Source organism: Dermacentor andersoni, chromosome 6 (genome assembly GCF_023375885.2).
Source record: "Dermacentor andersoni chromosome 6, qqDerAnde1_hic_scaffold, whole genome shotgun sequence".
Lineage (NCBI taxonomy): Eukaryota > Metazoa > Arthropoda > Arachnida > Ixodida > Ixodidae > Dermacentor > Dermacentor andersoni.
Genome location: NC_092819.1, coordinates 102021392 through 102048598, shown reverse-complemented (window position 1 = coordinate 102048598; position 27207 = coordinate 102021392). Strand labels below are relative to the sequence as shown.

Sequence of the window (27207 nt, the reverse complement as noted above, 5' to 3'; positions counted from 1 at the left end):
GCGGTTCAGCGAGTTATTGCCAAAAATTTTTTTACACAATGTCAAATATGGAATAGGACAGTTGAATTCACGCATGGATAGTCCTCAACACGCCAGGTTTCAATTATTGGAACTGGCTACTTCAGAGACTCGGCCACACGAAGCTCATACGTTAACCAAATGTTTGTCTTCAGGGTATTAAGTACACTTTTCCAAGTACGGTCGGCCACAAAAGCTTGCAAGGCATGGCTTCAATGACAAACATGAATTTCTACTCAGTTAAGGCATGCGCCTACTAATTTAAGGCACAACTCATTAGGTTGCAAGAGCTACTATGCACTTAGAATTTGAAGCTATGTTCCCAGGCTCTGCAAAAATTAATCTTTTCGCAAATATTGTGCCCGACTGAATTGTTCAGCATGCCCCCCCTTCCCCCCCCCCCCCCCCCCCCCCGTCTTCCCTGTATGCTCTGATAGGGAATATGATCTTCATAAATTTAACCACTCCAGTCAGGGCAGCAACTGACAATGCGCCAGCAGTTCCATGGTTACCAACATTACACTTGCTTCGAGCAAGTTCATCCATGTCTTTCCTTGTGGAGAGAAGCAATTTTATTTGACCAAGGGATTCGGACATGGTATGTTTCTGTTGCAAGTGTCTTGTCCTTGGGCAAGAGTCGCTAGCATTTGTAGATAAAGGCACAGTGGGAGGAGCCATGATGCTGCCATCTCTGAACTCAAGATCTACGTGCCCAACACTAATAACAAATAGCGAGGAGTTGCAGAAATGCGACATGGCTCTGAAGGTTAGGGCATTGAAGAGCTTAACACTTTAGCCACCTACTGACATTAATCTTGTTCGTAACCCATGGCCGGACACTACAACTGCAAGGCATAAAAGCATTAATGGAGTTTCCAGTCTGCCTCGGGGCTGGATGAGCGACTGTAGCAATGCAGTTGTGTAACATACACACACATCCATTCCTTATCATTCGTCACTGTATTTTCACTCACCTTTCCTCTTCTCCAGTGCAGAGTAACAGGCTAAATTGCACCAGATCAGGCTGACCTTTCTGCATTCCCAGTAAATCAGTTATGGAAGGCAAGCTCTTAAATGAAGCACAAGAAAAAGGACTTTTAGGACGTTTTGTCTAAACCACTTTCACTACGTATAGACGATAAGCAACATTTTTCTTTCAAGAGATGCACACACTGCACTTGTTCGAGTGCAGTAATTAAAATCTCTTGCCTGTGTGAAACAAAGGTTATATTCAAGACTCCAGACACCGACTGCCTTGCTTTTTACTGCAAACAGCAGTTAAAGCAGCCAGACTCTGGCTCCTTGATAAATTTTCAGACTTCCACATGATCTCGGGAACCCCCTTTTTTATGAAAAACAGAATTCCTGTTCCAAGCTGAAGACTGGAACCTCGTGGACAATGCCAAGATGCTCACCCTTGATCTGATGAAGCTTGCATACAGGATATGCAAGACACAGTTGGCTAGGGAACCCTACATAAAGCTTATTTCTACTGCAGGGACACTATATTTCTTGCACATTTGCTTCATGAACCTGCGAACATTGGACGATAGTTGCAATGCAATGCAAATGCCAGTGGAGCAAAGGAAGAGTGCATCTACGCCAATGTTGCAGTCACTGCATCTGGTGTGATACACAAGGCAAGCCAGATAAGAAAAGGTCACAGTTTTGCCCGAAAGGCGAAGCATCGATTGAGATAGCAAATTAGTTGACAGCCACACGAAGTAAGGATAGTAGTCTTATCGGCCATATAAACTTGTAAATATTCGCTTACTAATTGAATCAACAAGCATGGTGTTGCTAACGTGAACACGTCTCACTCGCTGTCAAAACGCTGGAGTAAGGAAGCACGGCAGCAGCAGTGAGCGAATTGACCTTTGTGCTGCCTCTTGCTTCAACACGGACAAAGTGGCGAGAACACCACACACGAAGCTATCGGCACTCGGCATACTCTGTCCCCATCGCAGAACGCTGTCAAGATAGGGCCGTGCAGAACCCCTCTCCTCCGGTGCCTTGTCCACAACGGAAGATGGTGCCCCTGCTCCCCACTTTTCTCCCTTGCGTGCACAAGATTGAGCCACCATCGTCGGCTCACCCTCAGCTTTTATGGCGAATTCTATTGAGAGAATAGGAGTAGAGTGCGGCGCAGTGCAGAGTCTGATGGCAGCGCAGTGAGAGCCGGAGAGCAGGTTGGAGGGCGACGTACGAGGAGAAATCTACCATGCGACACACAATCGATGTCTCAGCATTCTCTGTGGGAGAACAGTAAAACATATGTAATCCTGTTGTGGTCGTCGGGTGTTCACCAGTTTGCGGCCGCGCATAACATACATTTGTGCAATGCCGACGCATCCGGTGACAGTAGCTTTCGCTGCTGTCACCGTCAAGCGTCTCAAGCACTTCAGTAAGGTGAAGACGCTTTGCTGCTGATGTCCTCCGCGCATCCAACAGGACGCAAAGTGGACTAGAAATGCCAGTATCTGTCACTGAATCGTTGTGAAGCTTGTTCATGTCAACGACGCCAAAGTCACTGGGGCCAAAACAGCGACTACGTTTGGCTGCCGCCATTGCCGCCGCACTCACCGGCTGAAGCAAAATAAATACAAATGAGGAGGATATGACAACTTGAATTGCACGACTTTCTCCATACTCCCCTTTTCAGGCGAGAGCAGTGTGGACTGCTCGCGGCTGCTCTCAGCACAGCGAATCTGCTCTTGCTCTACCAATGGATGACGACGCTCACTCCTGTTCACCACTGAAACACGCCGTTGCCTGGAAAGGGCACTTTCAGCTTGCTTTTGAGTGCTCCTGTTCTCCCACTGGAATTCGCCATTAGTCGTACATACAGCATGCAACACGCGGCGACTATGTTACCGCCCTTAGACTTTATACAGAGCATCACGGCGGCGGCAGAAATGTGCCTGGAGTGCCCGTCGAATTGCTATTGCAACAAAACCATCTACATCTATCGGCACCTTTCGCCACAGAAGTTATGCCATTGTGGTTGCAACGCTTGCTTTATCAAACAATGACCGAATGAACACGATTTGACCGTTCTCTACCTTATAACTAAGCTTCAATGTAAGGCTGACTTTCTGCTGTGGTGGTTTTGAGAGACTTGAAACCACAGCAGCGCGGTGTCACTGGCGTGAAAGCACACAAGTGACAATATTGCAATATATTTAAATGCAAAGTAGTTCAGCTAGACCTCACTTCGAGCCCACGGAGGCAACTTGTCTCGATACCTTTCCATCAGTCATACAATAGACCCAACAAGTCTGGAACAGTTTTATATAGTACAGTCAGCAGCCGTACCAAAGAAAATGTAATGACTCAAGGCTTACTTGGGGAAATGATTCAAGGGATGGGAGATCGTGCCAAGTAATGTTCACTAAGGAAGCTTAATATACTTAGCGAGCTAATTCTGGCACATAGCCAAACTCGGTCCTCGTAGAATGTCACTAAGATTTACCAAGTCCTGCGCATTCCCACACGAGGTGATGCTCACTTGGAGCTTAGTACCTCCCTAGCGCACATATACCATATTTGCACGATTCTAACGCGCATGTTTTTTTAATAAAAAGTGCGTTCAAGTTCATGTGCGTGTTACAATTGTAACTTATTCTACCCAAAATCAGAAACATTACCTATTGCAAGGTAGCTAGCTACACTGCCATTGAACAGCCGTTTTATGCCCTGGTTCGCGGTCGCCATTTTACAGTTCACCGTATGCCTATCGTAGCGCTTCTGCTCAACCACCTTTTGTAGAGGTAGTCCAGTGGCAGGATGAAAAAAAAAAGGAATTTTCATTACGTGGCATTCTTTCAGCGTGAGGGGATCTTTCTGGCAGAAGAGGGTAACCGGGCAGGGTCACGAGTGCTACATTCTCAAGACATGCGTTGGCAATTGGCAGTGACAAAGGAACTTAAAATGCATTATGTGGAACTGAAGATGACTTTTGGTGGTCGGCAGACAGCGAAAAGGAGGTGTCATCGGACTTTGACAGTGACTAGCTGCTAAGATTCAGCTGTGTGCATGTCTGTGTGCTTTTGTGTGTTTCATATTGTTTCTACGTGTTACGTGTGGACTCAGGTTTCGTTACTTGATGTGCATGGTAGAGTCGGCACTAAGTTATTGTTTCTTTATATATAGATTTGGGCAGTAGGATGGCTGCATGATGCAATCGGGGGCGCAGTAGAATAGTGCAAATACAGTGGCATTCCACTTTCAGGGGTGATTGCCGTTAGTTGGGCTCATTCAGTTGGCCAGTGGCGACAATGAAGTTATACTTAAGTTATTTAAGCTAGTTTCTCATCAATTCAAAGGTGAAGACAGGTCCGCATAATATAATCAGCTTTACTCTACAATGGAGCAAAACCAAATCATGAACACGCATTTCCAGGCATGCACACCTTTAATACAAAGTGTTTTTAAAAAAAGAAAGAAAAAAAAACGAAGTTCAGGTGTTTAAAATGAGGCTATAAACATTCTGTACATGAGGTGCTGTACAACACTCAAAACGAGAATCCCTGGTCAGAGGTGGTTGGTGCTGAAAAGGCGAAACTGTCGCCGCCAGCTTCAGGTGCGAGGTTGTAATCTTCCGACTGCAAAGTGGTGAAAAAGAAGAACAATATCTGCTGTATAGGTCGGCCAACAAAATGTGTAACAAAACCTTGCTGCTCAATTTAAGGATGCTTTCACTATAACTTGTACCACACTACAAGAAACATATGTGCATATACAAAACAGAAGTACAGGCAACCAAAAATATGCAACCACTGGGGAACTCCGGCATTGAACACTTGGATCCAGGATGCCAAGCTCCTCATGGTAGCTATGGCAGCCTTCCACCCACCACTGATGAAAGTTGATCTCATCAGGTAACATGATGAAGTTTGGGTCACTGACCAAGTTATGGGGAAAAACACGAGACGTTTCATTTTTTTTAGTGTGACCAAGGAATCTGTACAGGCTCGAAAATGTTTTTCTCCTTGACTTGGTCCATGACCGAAACTCGTTAACATGACAATATGTAGTGTAGCAGCAACAGACAACACAGGCGTGAAAAGACCTTCCAACATATGACGTTGCACGTGTGGTACACACTACCACTCGCCAACGGCCAGAAAAAAAATGACCCCCTCCCTCATGTGCGGCATTCAGGGTACTCACCTCGTCTGAGAAGTACTCCTCAATGATGGCAAGGGAAGCACGGTAGACCTCTGCATTCTCGTGATGCTGTAGAGCCTCGATCTTGTCCAGGCCCCCGGCTTCCTCAATCATCGAGCAGACATGATCTCGCTCGTTCAGCCTGTCACCAGCTGCCAGGAGGTTACGAATGGCATCCAGGGCCACCAGCAGGGTTTTGGGGTCTTGGACGGTGAGCAAATCGCAGACTGGTGGCAGCACACCTGCTTGCAGTGCATACACCGCCTAAAAAAAAATTCAATTCTGGGGTTTTACATGCCACAACCACGATTCAATTATGAGGCACACCATAGTGGGGGGGTGTGCACATTAGATTTTACCACCTGGGGTTTTCTAACGTGCCCCTAAATCCAAGTATACGAGCACCTATGCATTTGCCCCCATCTCATTTTTTTCTCCCATTAGCTTGCACTGCCTGGATCAAACCAGCAACCTCGACCTCAGTAGCACAATGCCCACAGCCACTAAGCTACCGCAGCAGGCCATACACCGCCTCAACCTTAGGAACAGGGAGCACAGCATGTTATATGTTAAAGGGCCCCTCACCATGTCTGGCTATATTGAGCCGACAAGCACAGTGCATACAATGTGTGCGTTGCGGAAAGAGCTAAAAATTTCAAAGTGAACAGCATTTGCCCCTTTTCCTCACGGCTGCCATGCTCCAGCCCAGAGGGTTGATGTATATGTGCAAGTTCACCTATGTACACGTCTGTCCTCATTGCGACACATGACTGAGAATTATTCAAGGCAACATCCATTATTTGTGTTTGCCTCAATAGACAAATTAAAGTTTATAGAAATAATAAAACACATGAATCAAACGTCTACATGTTCTTGTTTTACTTCGGACTGCAGTAAGAGGTGTACTTCCACGTTTCGTCAGCTTATTCCCACATTGTGCAGTCACGCGCGCAGACACCAAAACCATGTCATTTTCTAGTGTTCCAGCACTCAACCATGCTCAGTGATCCGCTTGTGTATGCCTCGGTGTTTGTGTAGCACTGCCTCATGCTGCTAGTCAGGTGTTCTCGTGCATAGAGCGCAACATCGTGATAAATGAGACGAACTCAACAGCTCGCATGCAACACGGTCAGTGGAAGTACACAGCAAAAAAGCGAGGAATAAGAGTTCATTTGACACCACAAATTTGCATTTTTGAACAAAGCTTAAGATCCTTTGCTCGCTTGAGCAACATGCAGCAAGGTTTTTTACACTACATCGGCACTATAATCCATTAGTGCTATTGTTTTGGAAACAGACCATTCCAGTCCACGAAGTGCACGTAAAAAATTGCATACTTCCAATACTCTTGCCTCACGGTAACAAAGAAACTCAGTGCCCTCCCACTCTGTGAAGAAGGATCACCAGTGAAGCTGTGTATGCAGGCCCCTTAACAGTGAACTGCACCTCTGCTGTGGGTTGGCCTGGCATTGCACCATCTTTGGGATTGGCCCACGTATGGGGAGTGCTTAAAGCCTGTTTTACCTCCGCTGCACGTCTGCCTGGCAATGCCCTATCTTTGGGATCGGCTCATGTATGGGGAGTGTTTAACGCCTGCTTCCCTTCCGCTGCGGGTCGACCTGAAATTGCACTATCTTCAGGATCGGCCCACATATGGGGATTGGGGATGGATAAATGGAAAAACTTTATTGTGGTCCATATTAGGTCGCACTAGTTTCCTAGCCTGAAGCAGGCCGCTCCCATGTTATTGGGAGTAACCCAATCAGTATAAGTTATGTCCTATATAAAAGACACCAGGGCTTTGTGGTTGTAAAGACCAATATGAAGTATTGCGAAATTGCAAAGTTTTCTCGGGAGTTTCACACGTTTAGATGTTTGAAAACCTGCACGATTGTAATCACGTAGTGGCTATTGTGCATGAAAGGTCTGAAAACGGTTATCTGCACTAGTTATACACAGCTCTTAATTGCACCTGAATGGCCTCCATCTACCTGATGGTAGCTTCGTTGGATTTAGTTTCGTCATAGATGGCTGGTTCTTTGTCTACTGTGCAGCAATTAGTTTCCCAAGCCTGAAAAAGCACTTCATCTTCTACCTTCGACACACACCGTATTCATAGTGCAGCCAACATATCTCAGCCATTGACACACAGTCTTTTCGCTATAGGAGTCCCACTGCCACTCAGTACAGCATTTCAGACCGATTTATCACCTCTGGAATAATGAAACGAGAAACTGGAAGCTCTCAGAAGCAAGGACACAGAGATCATGGCGTGCTGGGGGCTATGCGCAAATGAGAGGCAAAAGTTCCTGTAAACTTCTGAGCATGCTGGAAGCAACATACAAAATTACGATCACTACCTAGACCGTAGTCACTGAGTAAAATATTAACAAGAGATGTGGCTACTGCTGCAGTCGTTTTCTTCGCCTTCCACCATTTTGCATTCACCACTAGGGCATTCTGAGGAAGACAAGGACAAAGGAACTGCTGCTTATGCTGGCAGAGATGTATTGAGAATAGCACAAGTTCTTCCTTGAGTTTTCTAACCATTTTGTCACAATAAGAACCATTTCTTTTCGTGTCTTTTTTATAGGACACCAGGGCTGAAATGGCCAACGCCTGCGTCACCTCCGCTGTGGGTCGGCCCTGCATTGCACTATCTTCAGGATTTTTTTTCTACACGCGTCAGACACGGTACTGGGAAAAGTAGCCCTTAACAGCTTCGCTGTAAAGAAAGGTGGGGCCCATGAAGTATGCATCATGCAATCCTCAAGATCCAGTATGGGAGAACACTGGGAAGGAATTTTGCTTGCGGAGGCTTGACGGAATGGAGAAAGTGTATGTTGGCGGTGAAGCTCACCTCCTGAAATCATGGGTTTGCGGCACTGAAATATTTCCGTCTTGGCTATTGATGAACCAACTTGAAAAATTATTGCATGGAACGCTCCCTAGAGGGCACATAACAAATTCCAGCATATCACCGAAATTTTCTATGTGACCTGGTGAGGGGCCCTTTAAAGGGACAAAAGATAGAAATAAACTGAAGTGTATTAGCAAATTATTCTCCTGAAGTAGCAATAACTATCTTGAACGGAGGCATGATAAGCTAGAAAGGATGTAAAATCTAAAAGGAAGGCCAATGGTGCCAGCTTGAATTTTCCGCACGTGTTTGCCGCGACGGTACATTTTAACAGGGTCTGCTTGGGCATAGTTTTTTTATCTGCAAAGACAAGCTACACTGTATTCAAAACGAGCCAGGCTGAATTTAGCCGGTTTTGAGAAGTTGTAATTTTTGCACCATAAGGGCTATATGTAATCGAATATACATTGAAATCTGCGACATCATACAGACACACTAGAGACAACAGATGTTACGCAACGTCTGCTGTCAGCACAAATCCTGTGATGAAACCGCTGAAGAGTCTGCAGGGACTTTGCGACACAGCAGAACCTCAATAATACTATATATTTCACTTGTACACTAACAGCATGACTGGCATGACGGTGCAATGTCTTTCCCATTCATGGCACTCCACTCCATTCATCTTTCTCACTCTTCCGGCCACGAGGTAGATCCAAGTGACTACAGTCCACCGACAGGGTGTCTACCAAGTTGGCATTTTTAAATTTCCCGAGTTTTCCATGTTTTCCCTGAGCGACACAGAACTTTGTTTTATGCCAAGACAGGCTGACACCACGTCGCCCGACGCTGTTACTCAATAAGCATTTAAAAAAATAAATATAAAAAAGAACTTGATGCTTTCTAAGTTTCAAAGCCAATCGTGAGGATTACAGAGGCGGAGTCAGTACCATTACTGACAGCGGCGAATTCTTTCAATGAAAAACACAGCACCGAACGGCAAGAACCTTAATAGTGAGCGTCGAAGCAGCTAAGCCTCGCAATGCCGCGATGGTAGCTGTGGCTGCCAGCGGATCTGCAAGCGCTGGTTTGAGGCGGCGAGATAATCAAAACGGCGGTGTTGAGTTTGAGTAATGCCGTTTCGGACCTGCGGTCGGGGCAATAAGTCAGGAAAAACGGACAGAGATGGGCTCTTGCGTCTGAAATTACATTCTTATACATTGACTCTATGGGACACATGGTGGTGCCGTGAAGCCATCCACATTATTGGTCATTTCCCAAAAATCGGGCATCCGGAAAATCTGCCGTTAACTGTACACTGGCAACTCCTCCAGCCAACAACACGGCATCAAAGACAATTAGTTACGATTCCTCTCTTTTACACGAGCCAGCAGTAGGGTGATTTTCATTCCCTTTCTGTAGAATGACAGCTAATTTTCCCTGATTGAAGCACAAGTTCCCCAAGTGTCCCCCAAGTTTTTCCAGACTATTCAAAATGCCTGAGAATTCCCGGTTTTCCCAGTTGGTAGACACCTTTACCGAGGCAGTTAGTGCCTCTAACCAACTTCCTTTCTCATCCAACCACTTGTTTTATTTGTAGCACTGATAGGCACCTTATTCCATTCACTGATAGGCATCCCGGTGAAGTTGCAAAACAAAATTTCAGTGCAATCAAAACCTCGCTCAACAAGACCTTCTAATGGGCCTAAATTTATGGTAATAGAAGCATGAAGAACAATTACAACACAGATCCACAACAATGAAATGCAGAATTCTAGAGCTTCCGAAGGTATGATGATCCTGAAATACACTTGGGCATAAGGCATGTTGATTATAGCTGGAATGGAGCTACCAGACACCTTCCCATGCATGTATGAATGCTGCGACAGTGAGCTGTACCATCCGCACAGGTGATGGTGAGCTTGGCTCATAAGTGACGAGAGATTAAGTTGTTTTGTCAAGATAAAGGTAACATCAGGTTTTGTACACATCAGACTGACTGGTGTAGAAGTCAACATTCCCACTAGAGAACACTAACCAACTTACAATCTGCAACTGCAACATATGCACTAAAATGGCTGTGAGAAAGTGAGACCAGTAGAAAGGAAAAGAAAGGCAAAAATTTTACTTGCCAAAGGTTTAGACAAACATTCAGGCACACAATAAGTGCTCTCGGAGTGCTTCACACGCATCCCAAGATCAGGTGTGCCAGGCTAGAGCCGAACCAGAAGAAGCAGAACTTTCCACATTTTACGTGCTGGGGGAATTGGAATAAGCGAAATTTTTATGCCTCTGATGTTACCATGGCTGACCGACAGTGCACCACATGAATGCCAGCACATGTACCGCTGGGGTCCACTCGGCATACAATTACTCTCTCTCCCCCCATCACTTCTCAGCAAGATTCTTTTCCCCATTCGTTCTCACAGCCATAGAACAGTTCAAGGGCGGTATACCTGGGTAGTCATTCTTGGAGATACTGCCACTTTCAGTTTTTGAAATAGTGCCCGACGCATTCGGCATCTACGGGCTACAGCATTCTGGTCAGGCACTGGGCCAACAGCATGCCAGGAATGCTGTCACTCATAGGCGCCAATACGTCTGGCGACAGTCTCATGAAATATGGCAAAAGTGATAGTATCTCTCAAAGCAACTGCCCAAAAATACCGCTCCAGGTGGCAACTGCGCAGCGAGACAGTTGCGATTCTCTCCTGTGGCTTTTCATTTTTTTCCTTCTCCTGTCCTTAACAAAGTACAGTCGCCAACCGTTTATTCGGACCTCACGGGGACTGCGAAAATGTTTGAATAAACAGGTGTCCGAAAAAGCAGATTAAGGGGAAAAAAATGAAATCCTTTATTTCCACGCACTTATTCCGGCTCGGCAGTATGCTTGAAGAAATCATTAATGCGCCATTTCAAGCTGTTCCGTTTACGTGCAATCAGATAAGCCTGAATCTCGGAGAGGGTCGTGTGGTCACTATAGGCGGCTGAAAGCACAGTCAGCGTGTACACGCTCCGCATGCGACGGCAGCGTAGCACATGGTGCGTCGTCTTCCACCTCGGTCATCGTCTGGCAGTGCAGTATTCCTATTCGTATTAGAAAACTTCGATATTCACACACCCCTACTTAAAACCCATCGGATGCTAGAGAGGCGCCCCAATAAAAGAGAGAGAGAGAGAACCTGTGATTTCTCACCTGGCTGAGGGAGCCACCCGAGGTCAGGTTGGTGACAGCCCAGACGGCCTCCTTCTGGCTGCGGGCGTCCCCTGTGGCAAGCACCTCAATCAGAGGCTCGATGAGGCCAGCGTCCACGACGGCCTGGATCTGTTGCTCAGTGCCTGCGGTGATGTTTGACACTGCCCAGGCGGCCTCCTTCTGCAGGTTCGACTTTGGATGGCGCAGCAGAGCACGCAGAGGCACCAGCGCACCAGCGTCGATTACGGCCTGCGTCTGTGCATCGCTGCCCGTCACTATGTTGCCCAGGGCACGCAGGGCGGGCGTCACCACCGACACAGGGTGCTGCCCACCGCCCAGCAGCTCCACCAGACGGGCAACCACACCAGGTTGCTGCACAACTTCTTCGATCTGCTCGTTGGCACCGTCCGTCAGGTATGACAGGGCCCAGCAGGCATCTGCCACAACCTCCCGGTCTGCACAGTGAAAACTAGGGTTGGCCACCTGCCCAACTTCTGGCTGGCACAGCCTGTCTGCACCTCTGCCAGTGTTTCTGTCTGACTGTTTCTATTGTGCGCCAGTGTGTTGCATGTGCTGCTGGTTGCTGATAAAACTTTCTCATCTGCATGTGCTTGCTAACTTGCAAGTCCTGCCTGAGTGAGCAAAACTGCACTTTGTATGTACAGCAACAATATCCTCAAGTGTCCCTAGAGCTTCACTTTGTATTCTGTTTGCCATTCCAATACAATAAAACCTTGTCAATTCAAAAAATTTGATAACTCGGACTCGTCCTGGTCCCGGCAGGTGTATGCATTAATTAATGCAATCACTCGTGTTAATTCGAACTTACCGTATTTACTCGCATAATGATCGCACTTTATTGTCAGAAAAATTGACGCAAAATCAGGGGTGCGATCATTACTCGGGTTAAATTTCCCGCGAAAAGAAAAACAAATTTTTTGCGGCCCGCGTTTGCTGCGGGACACCAAAACAAATATGGCGACCAGCGGAGCAAGCCGAACACGATTTTTTTTTCTTCTCGTGAGTACATTATGTGCACTGAAACAGTTTCTTCCGTATCAGTAATGAATAACATCGTTAATATCAGTAAGTTTGCGGCAATAACGTAGCCATGTCCACTTTGATGGGACAGAAACAGATGGGCGCGCTTAGCTGCCAGTGACATAGAAACACATGGCCGACATGCTGCGGAAACTGAGGCATCTGTCTTCACTACAATCCTAATACGGCACGTTTCCGCTAAGGGTGGGCGAATATGTTAGCTGTGTTACAAAGCATCGGCGTATATGAATAGGGTACACTTCTAATGTATCAGTGTAAACGTGGCTGCTATCGTTGCCGCTCGCGATTTGTTGCGTGCCCCCGAGTACAGACGAGAAGAATCGAAAGGTGCCTTTATTGTTGTTGTTGACCACAACCATTATAAAGCCTACACATAATAAAGGCAAGTTTGGTTGCAGCTTTTTTTTTTTTAGTCATGGAAGTGTGGAAAGTGATGAAAGTAATGAAATGAGGCATCTACTTAAGCATGTTTGGTGCGTGCAGACCACTTGGTTTGTCTTGAAGAGTCGTTCGCGTAGCATTCGACAGATGGTAAGCGCGATCAATATTAGCTAGACTTGGCACACGATATATCGCTGCAGCAAGTTCGGGGTGCGATCATTACACGGGAAATTAAAAACATCAAATTTTGACGACAAAATTCAGGGGTGCGATCATTACGCGAGTAAATACGGTATTTGGCAGCACTTCGCTTAATTCGGACAACTGTTGGAGCTTGGCGAGTGCCGAGCGCTGCAAAAGAGCAATAACTACGCTAGCGTCCAACCGAAACGAAGCAGCGGAGACCGCGCTGCCATAGTCATAAACGGAAATCGTACTAAATGACAGCAATGCCAGAATGCTTCGTGCCTAGTTGTGCATTTTAAGGCTTTATTTTTGTGTTTACCGCTATGCATAACACCAGATTGGCTGTGTGCCTTCATAACTCCGTAGCCGCCATTTTTGATCACATTGATAGCAACCGCGTCCGGTTTTGTCCACAGTGGTTGCAGCAAACAACTTTGTTTTAACTCTGTGCACACATCGGCAGCGTGCCTTCTGAACCACAATGTTGCCACTCGTGATTGCACCGATAGCGGCCACGGTTTTGACCGCAGCAGTCACGGCAAAGAGTATTTTCGTTTTGACTAGCTGCGAAGCTGTTGAGGATGAGGAGCAGCGGCAACACTGCAATGGACAGACAATCTGTTGGCGACCTGCTCACTGGCAAAAAAATAACTGGGTTAAGCGCGTGGTACTGAAAAGCATGTCTCAGATGAATACATGCACTGCAGCCGAGGCTGCGAAGGAAGTCACGAAGCCTTCATTGCTGCGAGCACTAATCAATCACGAGATGAGAATTGCAGCATCCGCACTGCTTTTGTGCAAAACAGAAGCAGCATATGCCAATTCATTCAGTAAATAAAAGCATATTGACGTAATAGAGCACTTGTTTAGTTTTCTTGATACCTTCGATAATTTGGCATTCAGTCAATTTATTTAGACACTGTTTGTAATCGTCTGAAATTTGAATTAACAAGTTTTTACTGTAATTCCATATACTTCACGTATGTATAATTCTTGTGGGATTGATATAAATTCCACATAAATCCTGCATAATTCCCATTAAATGATACAGAAAACATAGTAAATTTTGAAAAGCATATGGAAAATTCCAGTAGGGATTTCTGAAGCCTCAAAAGCAACTATGCCGTACAATGCGACACGATACTTCTGACGTGCTCAGAATGAACATTCAATGCGCAATAGGAAGGAATGGAACTGTCATGCAGGTCAGTGTTGCTGTCAGTGACACGGGCACATACCAGTGTGATGGATGAGCTGTGCCAGAGTAGGCAAGCATTCACGGATGGTCTCGAAGGGTGGAGGTGGGTTCTTGTTACGGCACAAGTTGGAGAGGGACCATGTCACATTGCGGATGAATGGTGCCTGCAGCAATGTCCGTGCATATGTGACAATTAACAACCAGCACAGCAGACCTCCCACTGGTATGCCACTACAGTTGACTCCACTTTAATCTACTTCATTAGATTGCGACTAACTGTTTCTGATGTTATTTAAACAAAGAAAGTAAAGCGGATGCGTGTCAGTATGCCCAGTTTCATTTATGGCCTTTTTCACTGGTCGATTCGGAGCAGGATTTTTTGCTCCGTGGCAACGAATTCAAATTTCACTGGTCAATCTGAAGAGGGTTCGCGTTTTCTGCTGGTCGTTTCGGATCAACTCACTCCACACCAGATCACTCTCACTTGCTCTACCACCAAGGTGCAGATTAGGGCAGAAATAGCTCGCGTCACTTCCGTCTTCAAGTGAAATCGGTACCTTGTCGGTACGCACAACATTGTGTTGCTTTGCAAATTGGCTGCATTCAGTGCAGCTGTAGAGCTTGCGTTTAGCGGTGAGAGGATGGACGACAGCAGTTACGAGGTGATGCAGGTGCTGTACAAAGCCTTCTATGTACATTGTCCATGCACAATCCTTGTGGGCGCGACATGAAAATTACGGACTCTGCGGCTGCCGCGGTCAAACTACACACAGGGGACGGCAACTTTGGTTACCGTGGAAATGTACAGGGCGGAAGTCGGGCATAATTTCCGGAACCAGTTTGTGAGACATGCACGTAGACTTCCTGTGTGATCCCCCGCAGAGTGTTTTTGCGCTCCGCTGGCTGATTCGGATTTGTGATAACCTAGTGCTCGCTCGAGGATTTCGGCGGCCGCTCCAGATTGACCAGTGAGAAACGCCATTGTACTGTATTTACCCAATTCTAAAGTGCACCTTTTTACCCCGCAAGAAAACGAGTCTGAAAATTGACTCCTCATTACAATCAAATATGAAACTGCATTCGCATGTTGACAGTACCATACTGTCTGAGCCAGTGTGTTGTCACTGTTGTCGCAAGATAGTGCCAGAATAAGATTTTGTGCATGTCTGCAGCGATTTTACTGCAAAAACTAATTCAAAAGTAAATTACTTTAAGCACTAAGCAGACGACAACGAATTGCCAATGCATTTCTGGCATTCAGGACACTCGCATGCATCTCATCAACCGATAGACTGGTTACCAAGGCATTGGCCACCATGCCATTCACAATCATCGTAAAGTCACTCCAAGAATGCAGAATATTACACAATAAACTGCATGGAAGATTACATGACGTACAGTCAAACCTCAACATAATGAAAGTGTACATGCCATGAAAAACATAAATTGCAAGTTTTGTTGATTCAGGATAAGTTTCAGCACCACACACTTGGGGGCGAGCTCCACCACTGGAAAAGCTGGCGCTACCGTCGGCGTGACATGGCATGAGGGATCACGTGGACATAACAGCCGCGTCGGCTGCTTCGGAAACCCGAAGCAAGCTGAAAACGAAAGTTTAAAGTCCCACCTGCGCCACGGTTCTGATTAAGTGGTAAGGCTTTCAGCTGAAAACGAAAGTTTAATGTCCCACCTGCGCCACGGTTCTGATTAAGTGGTAAGGCTTTCCCGCCTTGGGTGTCTGCTTGACAACATTTGAAAGTACTATAATAGGTATTGGCTGCCTTTGGAGGCGTGCAGCATGGTAGGCTACTGCTCAGTGCCGCAGTGCCAGGCGCACACAACGGAGCCCGCTGTCAGCCTTATTCACATGTAGCCGCAGGGCAAGGAGCTGCGTGAAGCTTGGCTGGCGAAGCTTAGTACCAGCTGACAGCCATCGACTACAACTCGGGTGTGCAGCAAGCACAGACGCGAGGAAGATTTCTGTTACGGTGCCAGGAGTGCATGATGTTCGGAGAGTAGCAGAAAACGCACGCTGAGACGCTTGCCCGCGCCCGGCTGCCTGGCTAATGTCATGACGCTTTATTAGGCCTATGAACTTGTTGATACTAGATTCTGGCAAGTTCATTGGAATGGAAAGGGATCGGTAAGAAGCGCATTCAAAAAAGGCATGGCATATGGTCATGTTTGAGTTATGAATTGCGCACTCGAATACGAAAAAGAAGCAGAGGGAAATCGCACGGTGAGAAGACCGATAAACATACAGTACAATGCAACTTGAGAAATATTCGAATGTCCAAGAATTTAGAAGACGAAAAAAATTTTATCATCGCGACGGCACATCAGAGTCGCCGTAGGCGTCGAAGTCTCTATAACGAAATTATTTTTGAACAGTTCTGATAGGGTCCACGCAACAATGGTTGCTAGTGTGCTGTCAAATGCTCATATGCTGCGGCCTAAAGCTCATGGCACGGTGCAAAAATGCGCTCACAGCGAAAGCGAAACATTGTGCATGGACATGCATGCAGACGCGCAGTCGGTCGCTGCGAAACCGTGCGATCACTGCATTGAGACTTCATTCTTTTATGCTGCATTTGGTTATAGACAGCCCACTATAAGAACATACTTCGCATAGTTTACTCTCAGCGTTTGCCTACCTTTCACACAACAAGCCAGTTCGGGAGACTCGATCGCGGCGACCGTGCGCAATGGCGTTCACTATGCGTATTCGGTAAAGAGAGAGTCTGTAAACGATTCTGTGCTTTCAGTTTGCCCAAGATTATTATATCGACAGTCAGAAACTTCCCTCATTTTGAGAGCACCTACATAAATGTCCAGGAGGGCTGCCGCGTGGTGTTTTTATTGAGCGCCATAAGCGAAACCTATGAGGAGCACGCCGCGTGATCCCTCATACTAGGCAAGGGAGGCACTTCTGACAGATGGCAACTCCGTAACTCCTCGCCGCCAATACTGTACACTGGTCCATATGGACACTGCCCAGCTAGAACACCGGCTGAAGGCAGCATAACAGGCAGCGAAAGACACCAGGGAGACGGAGTGTACTGCCAAGCTAAAAGAAAAACGCCTGAAGGAGGTGCCAAACAGCGTGATGCCATCTCCCAAGGTGAAGCAAAACCTGCGCCATGGAACTCACGGACCACTGGCATTCAAAAGAGCACAGGCAACCCTGTCTCAGCGCCAAAAGATGACAATGAAGTGTATGGTGCCCTGTATCTGCCTTTTGAAAGTCGCTATTGGAAATTACAAAAAAAAGCTTCAGCGCAGTAGAGGTCATAGCTTGAGTGATATCGTGAACAAACATTAGAAAGAACTCAGAAGCAATATTTTTTGCAATTCATTTGGGCAGTAACTAGCGTATATAATGTGGTCCTGTACAGAGGATTGGGGGCCAGAAAGTTTCAGCAGTAAAAATAATTTCATTTCCAGGACATTCCCGGTGGACAGTATCTCGTCAGTAAGCATTTGTAAACAAATTGCAAGGTCGGGCCATAATAGCGCGGTTATGAGCACCAGCGTATGCAGTGCAGATCGCACTGAGAGTAACGCAGTGGCGTGGCTCATGGCGTCCCGAGATTTGAGTGTTGGTCGCACATCGCTATAAATCTTGGAAGCCATGCCTGGCATCTTTTCACAAAGACGGGCATTCGCAAATAACTTTTGCCTCGGCCAAGATTTACTAGCAATATACAGGCTCTTAATTAAGAACATGCTTGAAATTGCCGAAAACTTCGTTATATCAAAACTAAATCATAAAGTTATGTTAAATTGCAGAAAAAAAAAATTTCTTTAATGAAACTAGGATCGGCAAATGAAAATAGTTTGTTACATAATGAATTTTGCTAAACTGAGGCTCATTATATTGACATTGGGCTGTAATACACATTCAGTGATAGAGAGCGGACAGTGATTATGGTGAACATTACCTCTGTAAATTTAAATTCTGAGAAGGTAAATTCAGCAGGTTGATAGCAAAAATTGAAGGAATTTCTTTTCCTGTTAGAAAATCAAATTCACTTTAAATTTGAACTGATGAACCTGCATAAACTGGGTGTGCATTTGATTCAGGTAGTGTTAGAATTGGATAAATTGGTAAGCAAAGTTGCTTGCAGAAGTTCTTTTTTTTTTTCGCTTTTTTCGCTCCTACACCAAATCTAGGAGTTTAGTAGTCGTTTTCTTTCAGCGGCATGCTTGGTATCAATCAGCAACACATGTTACCTTGCTTATTTGTAATTTTTGTTAATTTGTTGAGCATGTGTTTCAATTTCTCGTGCTAGTAATGCCCACCTCTTCGAATAACCCAGCTTAAGAACAAGATTATGCCACCTGCCACCAGCGATTCTTTTTTTTATTCAATAAAACTTAAATATGATCACCTGTATATCTGTTGCAAATTAGTAGTGGCAAGACCATCTTTTGTTTACTTTGTTATATCGAGGTTTGACTGCACTATGGCTTATTCGTGCGCGGCCACTCACGGGGGTATCTGGCCGGGCAAGTGCCAGCAGGGGCTTGAGGATGCCAGCCTGCAGCACAAGGTCCCGCAAGTTGGGGCCATCGCCTGCAATGTTTCCCAGCGCCCACACGGCCTGCTCGCACACGTTGGCATGGGACGAGGCCAGCAGCCGCACAAACAGGGGCACAGCGCCAGCTTGCACCAGCGTGTCCGTCTGCTCAGCTGTTCCAGATGCAATGTTGGTCAGGGCCCAAGCCGCCTCAAACTGCAGTGACGGGCTGCACGGAGCGAGCACCATTACCACAAGAGGCACAATATGCTCATGCTTAACCCTTTCTGGGCCAACAATTCTAGTGGAAATCATCAAATGGTCGCATAACAAGATACCGTTCAGAGAAATATGCACGTCAGCAATGCCAAGTGTATAACATATTTATTCGAATCTGGGCCGATAGTTTTTTTTCAAATAATCATATTCTAAACTCTAGGGTCGGCTTAGATTCGAGGATTTTAAAAACGTGCCAGTTTTTCATTGAAACTGCTAAATATGGTGCATAGCTAACGCCATCTAGAAAAGTCAGTATTGCAGCCACTACTAGCCGAGCCAGTAGCCAACCGTACACAAGCGAGGTCTCCATTTTGACCTGTGTTGTGTCGGCAGTCTCAGTGTGCGGCGTGGTGTTATCGCAATGGCACCAAGCAGGATTTGCCACTACAGTGCCACTTTCAAGCGAAAGGTTGTGATAGCCACAGAGGCATCGTCGAACCTTCAAGCCGGGCGGGACTTTGGAGTCTACGAGAAAAACGTCCGCCGTTGGAGGGGACGACAGCAGCTTTTTGCGTGCGCCGCAACGAGGATGGCATTCAGCGGACCAAAGAAAGGCCGTCACCACGAAGTGGAAACAGTGGAGCAGCGACAAAAACGCTGAATGAGCTCTTCACGTTCAGATTCAATAAATGCTGTTTGCATTTTGTGAACACTGTCCTCGCTTTCTTTCAGCCTACATTCGAGGTAACATGTGTGTGTGTGTGTATATATATATATATATATTCTTTTTTTTATTATTTTGGCTTCGGACTTTAGGCAGTCTGCTTAGAATCAGGGTCTGCCTAGATTCGAGTAAATATGGCAATTTGTGAACTTTGTGCCACGGATAAACGTTTCTCCCCGGTACTTCACAAATGCCCATGTGTTGCATCATGGTGACATTAAGACTGTGTGCTGTATAGTATCTGGAGCCTGCTGCGTAATTGGTCTTCAAATAATCTGCAGCCGTACTTCACACCACTACAATTGTGAATTAGGAAGTCTAAAGAACCACAAGCTGTTTACACCTCGAGTTGCTAGCAGTTGAGAAAAACCTTGGATTAACAACTAACGCCAGTGTACTCTTCTATTATTCCCTGTCTTTTGTCACTCATGTGCACATAGTATAAAATTTTTACTTCATTCAAAATTCTGACTTAAAAGTGTTAAAGCCTCACCATTGACACTTTCAGTCGATCAGCCATGCAGTTTCCCATGCACCTATTTTACACTACGTGTTGAACTGCCTCTTACATCCTTGTATAGTTAAGCTGCGTCGGAAGAAGACGTCCTTACTTCCATTGTGTGCCAGAAGAGTGCAGGCAAGGAGGGAACGTTAGTGGCACATAAACCTGGTCAGTGGCATAGGCTGTTTCATTGCACGGCCCAGGCCGGGTCGAGGAATGAAGCGTAAAGAAACAGCACACAAGAACAGCGCTGTGTTACGAGCACGGCAGTTCCCGAATCAGCCAAATTGGGCCTTTTTTTTTTCCTCGCTCTTGTGCTTCTGTGACAAAATTCAGATTGCTAGGTACTTCCGGTAAGCCATCGTTTGCATTCGGCGCCACAACCCATAAAGAACCAGGGACGTTCATATCTACCCAGCTGGAATGCCAAGAGAGGGGTGCCTTCAACTTTATGGATGGCGTTCAGCTCGCACCCCTCTTTGATGAGGGACAGAGGTAGAAAACATCGGGACACACAGCTGATGCTTGTACAAAAGGGAACCCTTTTCAGGCATACAACCTTAACATACAGGCACAACTCCCAAATGCACCTTATGGCCTAGGCCATAAGGTGCATTTGGGAGTTATGTAATTCAAACATTTGACCACCGGTGACTGCGGTAGTTTCAATTAAATGCTGCCTTCTTCCTTTGTGAGAGGAAGGAAATTTTGTAACATTGGAAGTTAATAATTGGTGTTCTGAACATTAATTTACAAATAGTCTAATACTTTGTTACATTGAGGATTTCGTTATACAGCCAACATCTGTCAATTCGATCCAGACAGAAGGCTGTCCAGTCCCAGTTTGACCTTGGCTGAGCCTGAAGGTCAGATTTACGGAACCAGGCATTTTCTGGGTTTGTACCTGGAGTGGTAAAGCTATCGCCCTAAAAAAAACACCCTCGCTGTCCGCAAACCCGCATCGCTTGCTACTAAGAAGCTGGCTTTCCCACACACCTGGGACGTTTAGTGGCTAAGCGTGCTTTACAGGCAAAATTTCGCTAGAAGCACAAAATTATCGCATATTAAGCACAATAGTGCCTCAATATTCTTAGATTAGATAGAAACAAATGCTAAGAAGCGTGTTTGCTCTCTCTCGCTGCCAGCAATATGTTCAATTTGATTCGAATATTCGTATTGAACCAAATATTCTATCATTTTCAAGTATCTACTTTCTTAATTGAGTATGATTAGAATATAATATTCGATAACATCCGAATATTCACACACCCCCAGTATTTTACTATTTTACAATAAAATTGTAGAAGCTGCCAGGTATGCACAAGCATGGAGATAAGATTAGACAAATCTATGCACTGCCCATCCCTAGCAGCGTAGCTGAGTGATCGCGGTGGCAGAGTTCCTTCAAATCATTTTGGTAAGGAACTATGACATCAGGTTGATGACAACAGCTGCACAAGGCTACATCTGCACTTACCAAGAGTCATTGGACAGCGCCGACACAAGAACCGGCACAACTCCAGCCTGAATCATAGCGTCTATGGGGGGGTGTCGCTCCCTTGATAGCATCTTGCGCACTGCCTGTGTTGCCATCAGTTGAACGTCTGGGTCTGGGCTGGTCAAACCAGCAACCATTTCCTCCACAGATGCAAAGGAGCCCTGCGCCAAAACCATTGGACATGTCAAAGTCAGCCCTTGGGGGCTAGACTTGGGTCACAGGCTGAAGCCAACGGTACACAAAAAATTCAAAATTGTAGAGCCACTGAAGCAGATTCTTGGTGCCATCATTAACAGTAGAAAGCTTTAGCATAGCATTACTGTCTTGCTGTTACCGATACTGGATGCCATGACTGTGCATTGTTTACTGGGCTCCAATGTTTACCGGACGGCTCCTGCCAATTTCAGCTAACAATATGGCAGTGCCCAGGCCGCCTTCTACGATCCTAATTCAACTGTGTTAATTACTCTCTCATGACTGCAGGAAATAAAATGTAATATCAGCCATGGCTGTCTCGTCTCAAGCTGAGGACGAACTGTTTTGTCATTACTGTGATCAGTTGTTTGTTTTGATGCTGCTGGCACTAGAAGGACAACATTAAGGTGGGAAAGTGGGAAACTGCAGCTAACAGATGGTGCCACAGGACTGCACAGCGTTGATAAATGCTAAATGCATGAGCCACGAAAATGTGACATCCGATAACATTTGCAGCAGCACTGCTGTTGAGAAAATTAGAAACCGGCTCAGAAAAGCTAATTATCGCTGCCTGGTAGTTAGATTCAATGTTACACTTATTGGAGTGGTCGTAGCCATGAATTGAACAAAAGGGAGCTTATCTTCATGGCACTTGGGCCACATTCTCGCATGATAAGAGCATCTTGTCAAGCACTCACAGCCTTAATTTTCTTGGTTCCTTGTATATCAAAATAACCACGCAAGGTGCTGAAGGCCACAAGACAATTGAAGTTTTAGCTTGTACGATATTCGGTAACGCAGGCAGATCGGGTGTTTTAACGGTGTGGCGGAGGTGTAAACTTGAGCCACCTGCACAGTGCAGCCCAGCTTCACCAAACGCAGATCATATTGCAGAAACCAAGAATATTTCACTTTGCTGCTGGTGTTAATTTTCGGCCGCAGCATGATAATGCTACTGCCGATAACTTGCACCAGCAGTGAAGCAGAATACACTTCATTACTGCAACATTAGCTCTGTGTTCGTCTTGACTGACCCTTTCGCCACCATGTGGCTGCACTTTGCAGGCCATTCACGTTTGCGCATCCGCTCATCCGGTAAAATGCCCAGTCTGTTTGCATTTACCAGAATACCGGACATGCTAAAGCTCCCTAGTATCTGCAAACATGTGCAAGGCGACCCTTTGTGCCTCCATTCCCCATCTCTTGGCTTTTCACTTGGACCTGATATCGCTATCATGACCTCATGTAATTGAGCAAAACCTAAACAAATTTCATTCTGGGGTTTTACGTGGCAAGCCCATGTTATGTTTATAAGGCATGCCATAGTGTGGGACTCGAATAATTTTGACCACCTGGAGTTCTTTAACATTTAAATCGAAGTATATGCACATCTTTGCCATTCCCCCCAATAGGGCTTGAATGCGTGCTCACGCTAGGTTACAGTCCGACATTGCTACGTGGTGCAAACCGCCTTTGTCCTTCACCAGCTTGGCCAACAGACAGTAGCCACATCCAACTTGCACATTCTGAAGCAATATCAATAAGTCTGCAATGGCATCTAACCAGGAGCAGCCAGGAGTCAGCATGCATGTGGTCTGACCTTAAGGGCATACGCTTCTCGAAACAATCTTTTTATTACTTGCACTATAGGTTTCAAAAGTCAGCCAATTAGAGTTTTCTATGCAGATTTCAAATATGTCATTACTTTTTGTGTAGCTGTTATAGTGCGAGTTATGCGATGCACAATGGAAAAACATAGTCATCTTTGCGGGCACTTTTTTATGCACTAAATCTTTACAAAAAGCAATGTGCTGCAGCTTGTTTAGCTTTTTGTATATCACCAAGTGCCGATATCGAGCCAAACAGCATGTACAATTACTAGAACTATGCAAGAAGATTACAGCGCTTCAACTAATTTTTTCACTCGATTCCCTGAAATATAACCTTGTACTTTTGCAACTATTGCTGGGAGATATTGCTGCTTCAAGTACGTACCAGCACTGTACATACCTTGAAGAGTATGTATGCCAAATTTCGTTTGTATAAGACAATTCTAAATGTAAAAGGTCATTTTCATGTGATTGCGAAAAAAATTTGTTGACGTGTCCCTATGTTTTTTTTTTTTATATATAGTTGTAATTGTAGATGCTGTTTGAATAGATATCGGTACTTAGGAGTCTACAAAGAGCTAAATAAGCTATAGAACAAAGCTTCTTGCGAAAACTTATTACACAATAAAATGCCCACAAGATCACTATTTTGCCATTGTGTAGGACATAACTCAAGAACTATAGTGGCTATACAGAAACTAATCTCACAAGTGAAATCTGCTTGTAATGGCAGATTCTATAAGTGTGTGGATTTTCAAATCTCTAGTAGAAATATTTATAGAATGTTTTTTTCGAGGAGCGTCTCCCCTTAAAGGGACACTAAAAGCGAGACAATAAATCAGTTTAGACTAATGGAGCATTGTTTGAGAACCCTGCAGGCAGTCATTTCAAAAAAATAGTTTGATTATTAGATGAGAAAATGAAGGTCCAGGTATCAGTATTTGAATTTCTCGCCGAAACCCCAGCACCGGTACGTCAGCGTGACGTCGGGGATTCCAAAGTATGTTTTTGCATTTGGGCCGCGTTGGCTGAATAAACGTTCCCGAAACTTGCCATGTTTAATATTTGGTTCCTTTAGAACACAATGTAGTCAATCTGTACCACTATATATAATTAGTAGGCCCTAGAAGATGCCATCGAAATCCAAGACATCACAGCCTCCAGGTGTGGGAACTCAAGCAGGCGTCGCCACCCGTATTTCGGTCTTGCACTTTTTCTGGCTTACCAAACGTTTTATCGTTGTAAGAGTGGCGTTTTTGGTGTTGTAGAACGGTAATTTACTGATGCAGAAGAAATCATTTTTCACTTTGGTGGCCCTTTAAGTTTCGCGTGGTTTGAGGCTAGTTGAGCATTCGAAACTTGTCGAAGTTAATTTAAACAGAAATTCAGTTTAATTTCTATGCGGGCGGCCTTGGCCGAGCATGAGCAGATGATAGTTAGGTTATTCCGGAAGTACATAATTATTACTGAAATTCAAAATCAGATTTTTTCTTACTTCAGCCTGTTTATAAAACTTCGTCATTAAATACACACAGTAACAGTAGGAAGAAGCGCACTGATCCTAACACCCTTCTTGATTGATGTCAGCAATTGTCCAATAGCAGCCACAAATAGGAATCCGTTATATTATGAAATAAGGCGTGCAGAAAAGAGAGAAGCAGGGTTCTGTTGAAAAGAGTGTCTGAAAGGCGACTTCTCGCTCCACATGCGAGCTCCACGTGCCGTGCGCGAGTGCAAAAACTTTGACGAGATGTTGACAGCAGCATATGCTACCCGTGGACTGTTTTTACACAAAGCCCGAGGGGTGGTTCAAGACCACTTTAAACAAGGTTGTCTAATGTCAAAGGAAGCGAATTTCCTAGCTAGCAGCAGGTCCTTGTGTGCACCTTTGTAGAAATTAACTATATATGGAACTCGCTTACTGTGGAGATTTGCCCTTAACGTGACAACAGCTTCATTTTATTATACACCAAATTAACTGTGGGAAGATCCTGCAGCTCAACATTCGCAACGAACAGTAAGCACACAATCTAAGAAAGAAAAAGGTGACACTCACTTTAGCATATGCTAAAGAGGAAAGCCTGTGCACTCACAAGACATTCATTGAATTACTCCACATCCTCATTCGAATGAGTTGTTGCTTCCTATTGTTTTCTCCCACCAAAGGTTCTGGGTTCGTGTGCTTTACCTATATTGTAATTAACACTAAAGGTTGTGAGTTCTACCATCAATTTTGGTGCCATTGAATTTTGGTCTCGCCAAAGGTTGAGGGTTCGAATGCCTTAACACCAAAGGGCATGGTTTCGACTCCCACCAATGGTCGTGGGTTTGATTATCAGTGGTGCCACCACCAATTTTGGTCAAACCAAGATTGGTGGTGGCACCAATTTTGGTGCCATTGAATTTCGTTCCCACCAAAGGTCGAGGGTGGCACTATCAAGTTTGCTGCAATAACGCCGAAAGTTAAATTTCACGATAACGCCAGACAAGGACTTTTTCGACCCATGAGCCACTTAAAGTGTTCGCCTTAAATCTCTACTCGCCACGACATCAGCACGAAAGCCGGCGCAAAGACTTGCGTCACGCGCAAACACTTGCGTCACGCGAGCAGCTTAAGTTATATAATCGTCGAAGCGGTGTCACTATTGAATGGGGAGGCCTATGGGGACACATCAGCTGTCTAACAACGATTTATTGTCACTGGGTCACCGTGCAAGTCACACTGCTTGTTTACAAGCGCGAGCTGTCTACACACATTTCCAAAAAGCGACGACATTCAAAGGACCACTAATCTTCGTGCGACCGCAACTGCGGCAAGCACATGAGATTCCGGATGATGGTCAAGCAATGGAATTTGGCGCCACCATAACGCGTACCTTGTTCTGTTCGTGTAGTGGACTGACGGGGTCCTCGCTGAAGCTGACATTTCGCCTTTTGAGGATCTGCTCGTCCTTGCGCTGCTTGCGAAGTTCCACGCTGACTTCGTTTCTCCGCCGCCGCATTTCCTGCAAAATGACGCCGCCACCGATACAGCCACACGCCCAGCCACAAATGCTGTTGTCATCTTACCTGCTGGTCTTTGCCCTTGTTCTTGAAGTTTACTATTCGGTTCTGGGTAGGCATGGTGAACCTGCACAGCGGACAAAAGTAATCATTCGCACTACGCAGACGAAATGCGCGGCCAAGATGGTAAGTCACTACCGAGCTTAAATGACAGATGTAAGTCTTGCAATAGGTGCGCAAGACTCGGACTAAACAACAGTCGTGGCTACATTCCTCGAAGTCAGCAGCACAGTCCCGTTCAACACAGCGAAATGCCGCGACAGACTCGCCTGTATGAGCCCTTCACTGCCTTCGCACGTTTCATTCGCTAACCCTAAAGACTGATTACAGCAAGTCTCCAGCGAGCAAGGAGACGGAGCTCTTACAGGTTTTGGTTTTTCTTGGGGAATCACAGCAGTACACGGCGATTAACTCCGGCTGGATCACGCGTGTTCTTCGGAAACGAGAGGCTGCCCGTCAAACTATCAAGTCAGCTCGGCGTTGAAAACGGCCGAGATTTCAAACACCACCAGCGCAGCAGCGCTCAACACCACAGCAGCTCTCTGATTGGCGGAATAGCCGATGAGAGACAACCCTGTGGACAACCTCCGATAACGAATAACAGTTGCGGAACAGAAAGATGCTTGCAATGGCTTGCGACCCTAGTGACTAGATATTATTGCGTCATCTATTGACTAAAATACGTAGTACACGCTGATTATAAGTTAAGATTTATTGCACAAATTGTCTTTTTTAGACGACCACAGGCTACGCAACTACGAAAGGGATGAAGTAATTTTAATTTTTGCAGTGTTCTGCGGCCACTG

The 27207-nt window shown here is 45.6% G+C and overlaps 1 protein-coding gene across 2 annotated transcripts; it reads right to left on the bottom strand.

The window, feature by feature from the left end:
- Nucleotides 1-4413: 4413 nt before the first annotated feature.
- On the bottom strand, nt 4414-26951 carry LOC126522648 (importin subunit alpha-5-like). Of its 2 annotated transcripts, none has more exons than XM_050171409.3 (9): nt 26767-26951; nt 26408-26468; nt 26215-26343; nt 21513-21694; nt 18564-18819; nt 14111-14234; nt 11244-11698; nt 5191-5451; nt 4414-4622 (listed from the first exon to the last, which is right to left on the bottom strand). In XM_050171409.3, the coding sequence occupies exons 2-9, from the start codon at nt 26459-26461 to the stop codon at nt 4533-4535; spliced, it is 1551 nt and encodes a 516-aa protein (XP_050027366.2). In that variant the 5' UTR covers nt 26462-26468; nt 26767-26951; the 3' UTR covers nt 4414-4532. The 2 variants fall into 2 exon arrangements, with proteins under 2 accessions (XP_050027366.2, XP_054922495.2); XM_055066520.2 differs by lacking the exon at nt 26767-26951 and adding an exon at nt 26540-26637.
- Nucleotides 26952-27207: the final 256 nt, after the last annotated feature.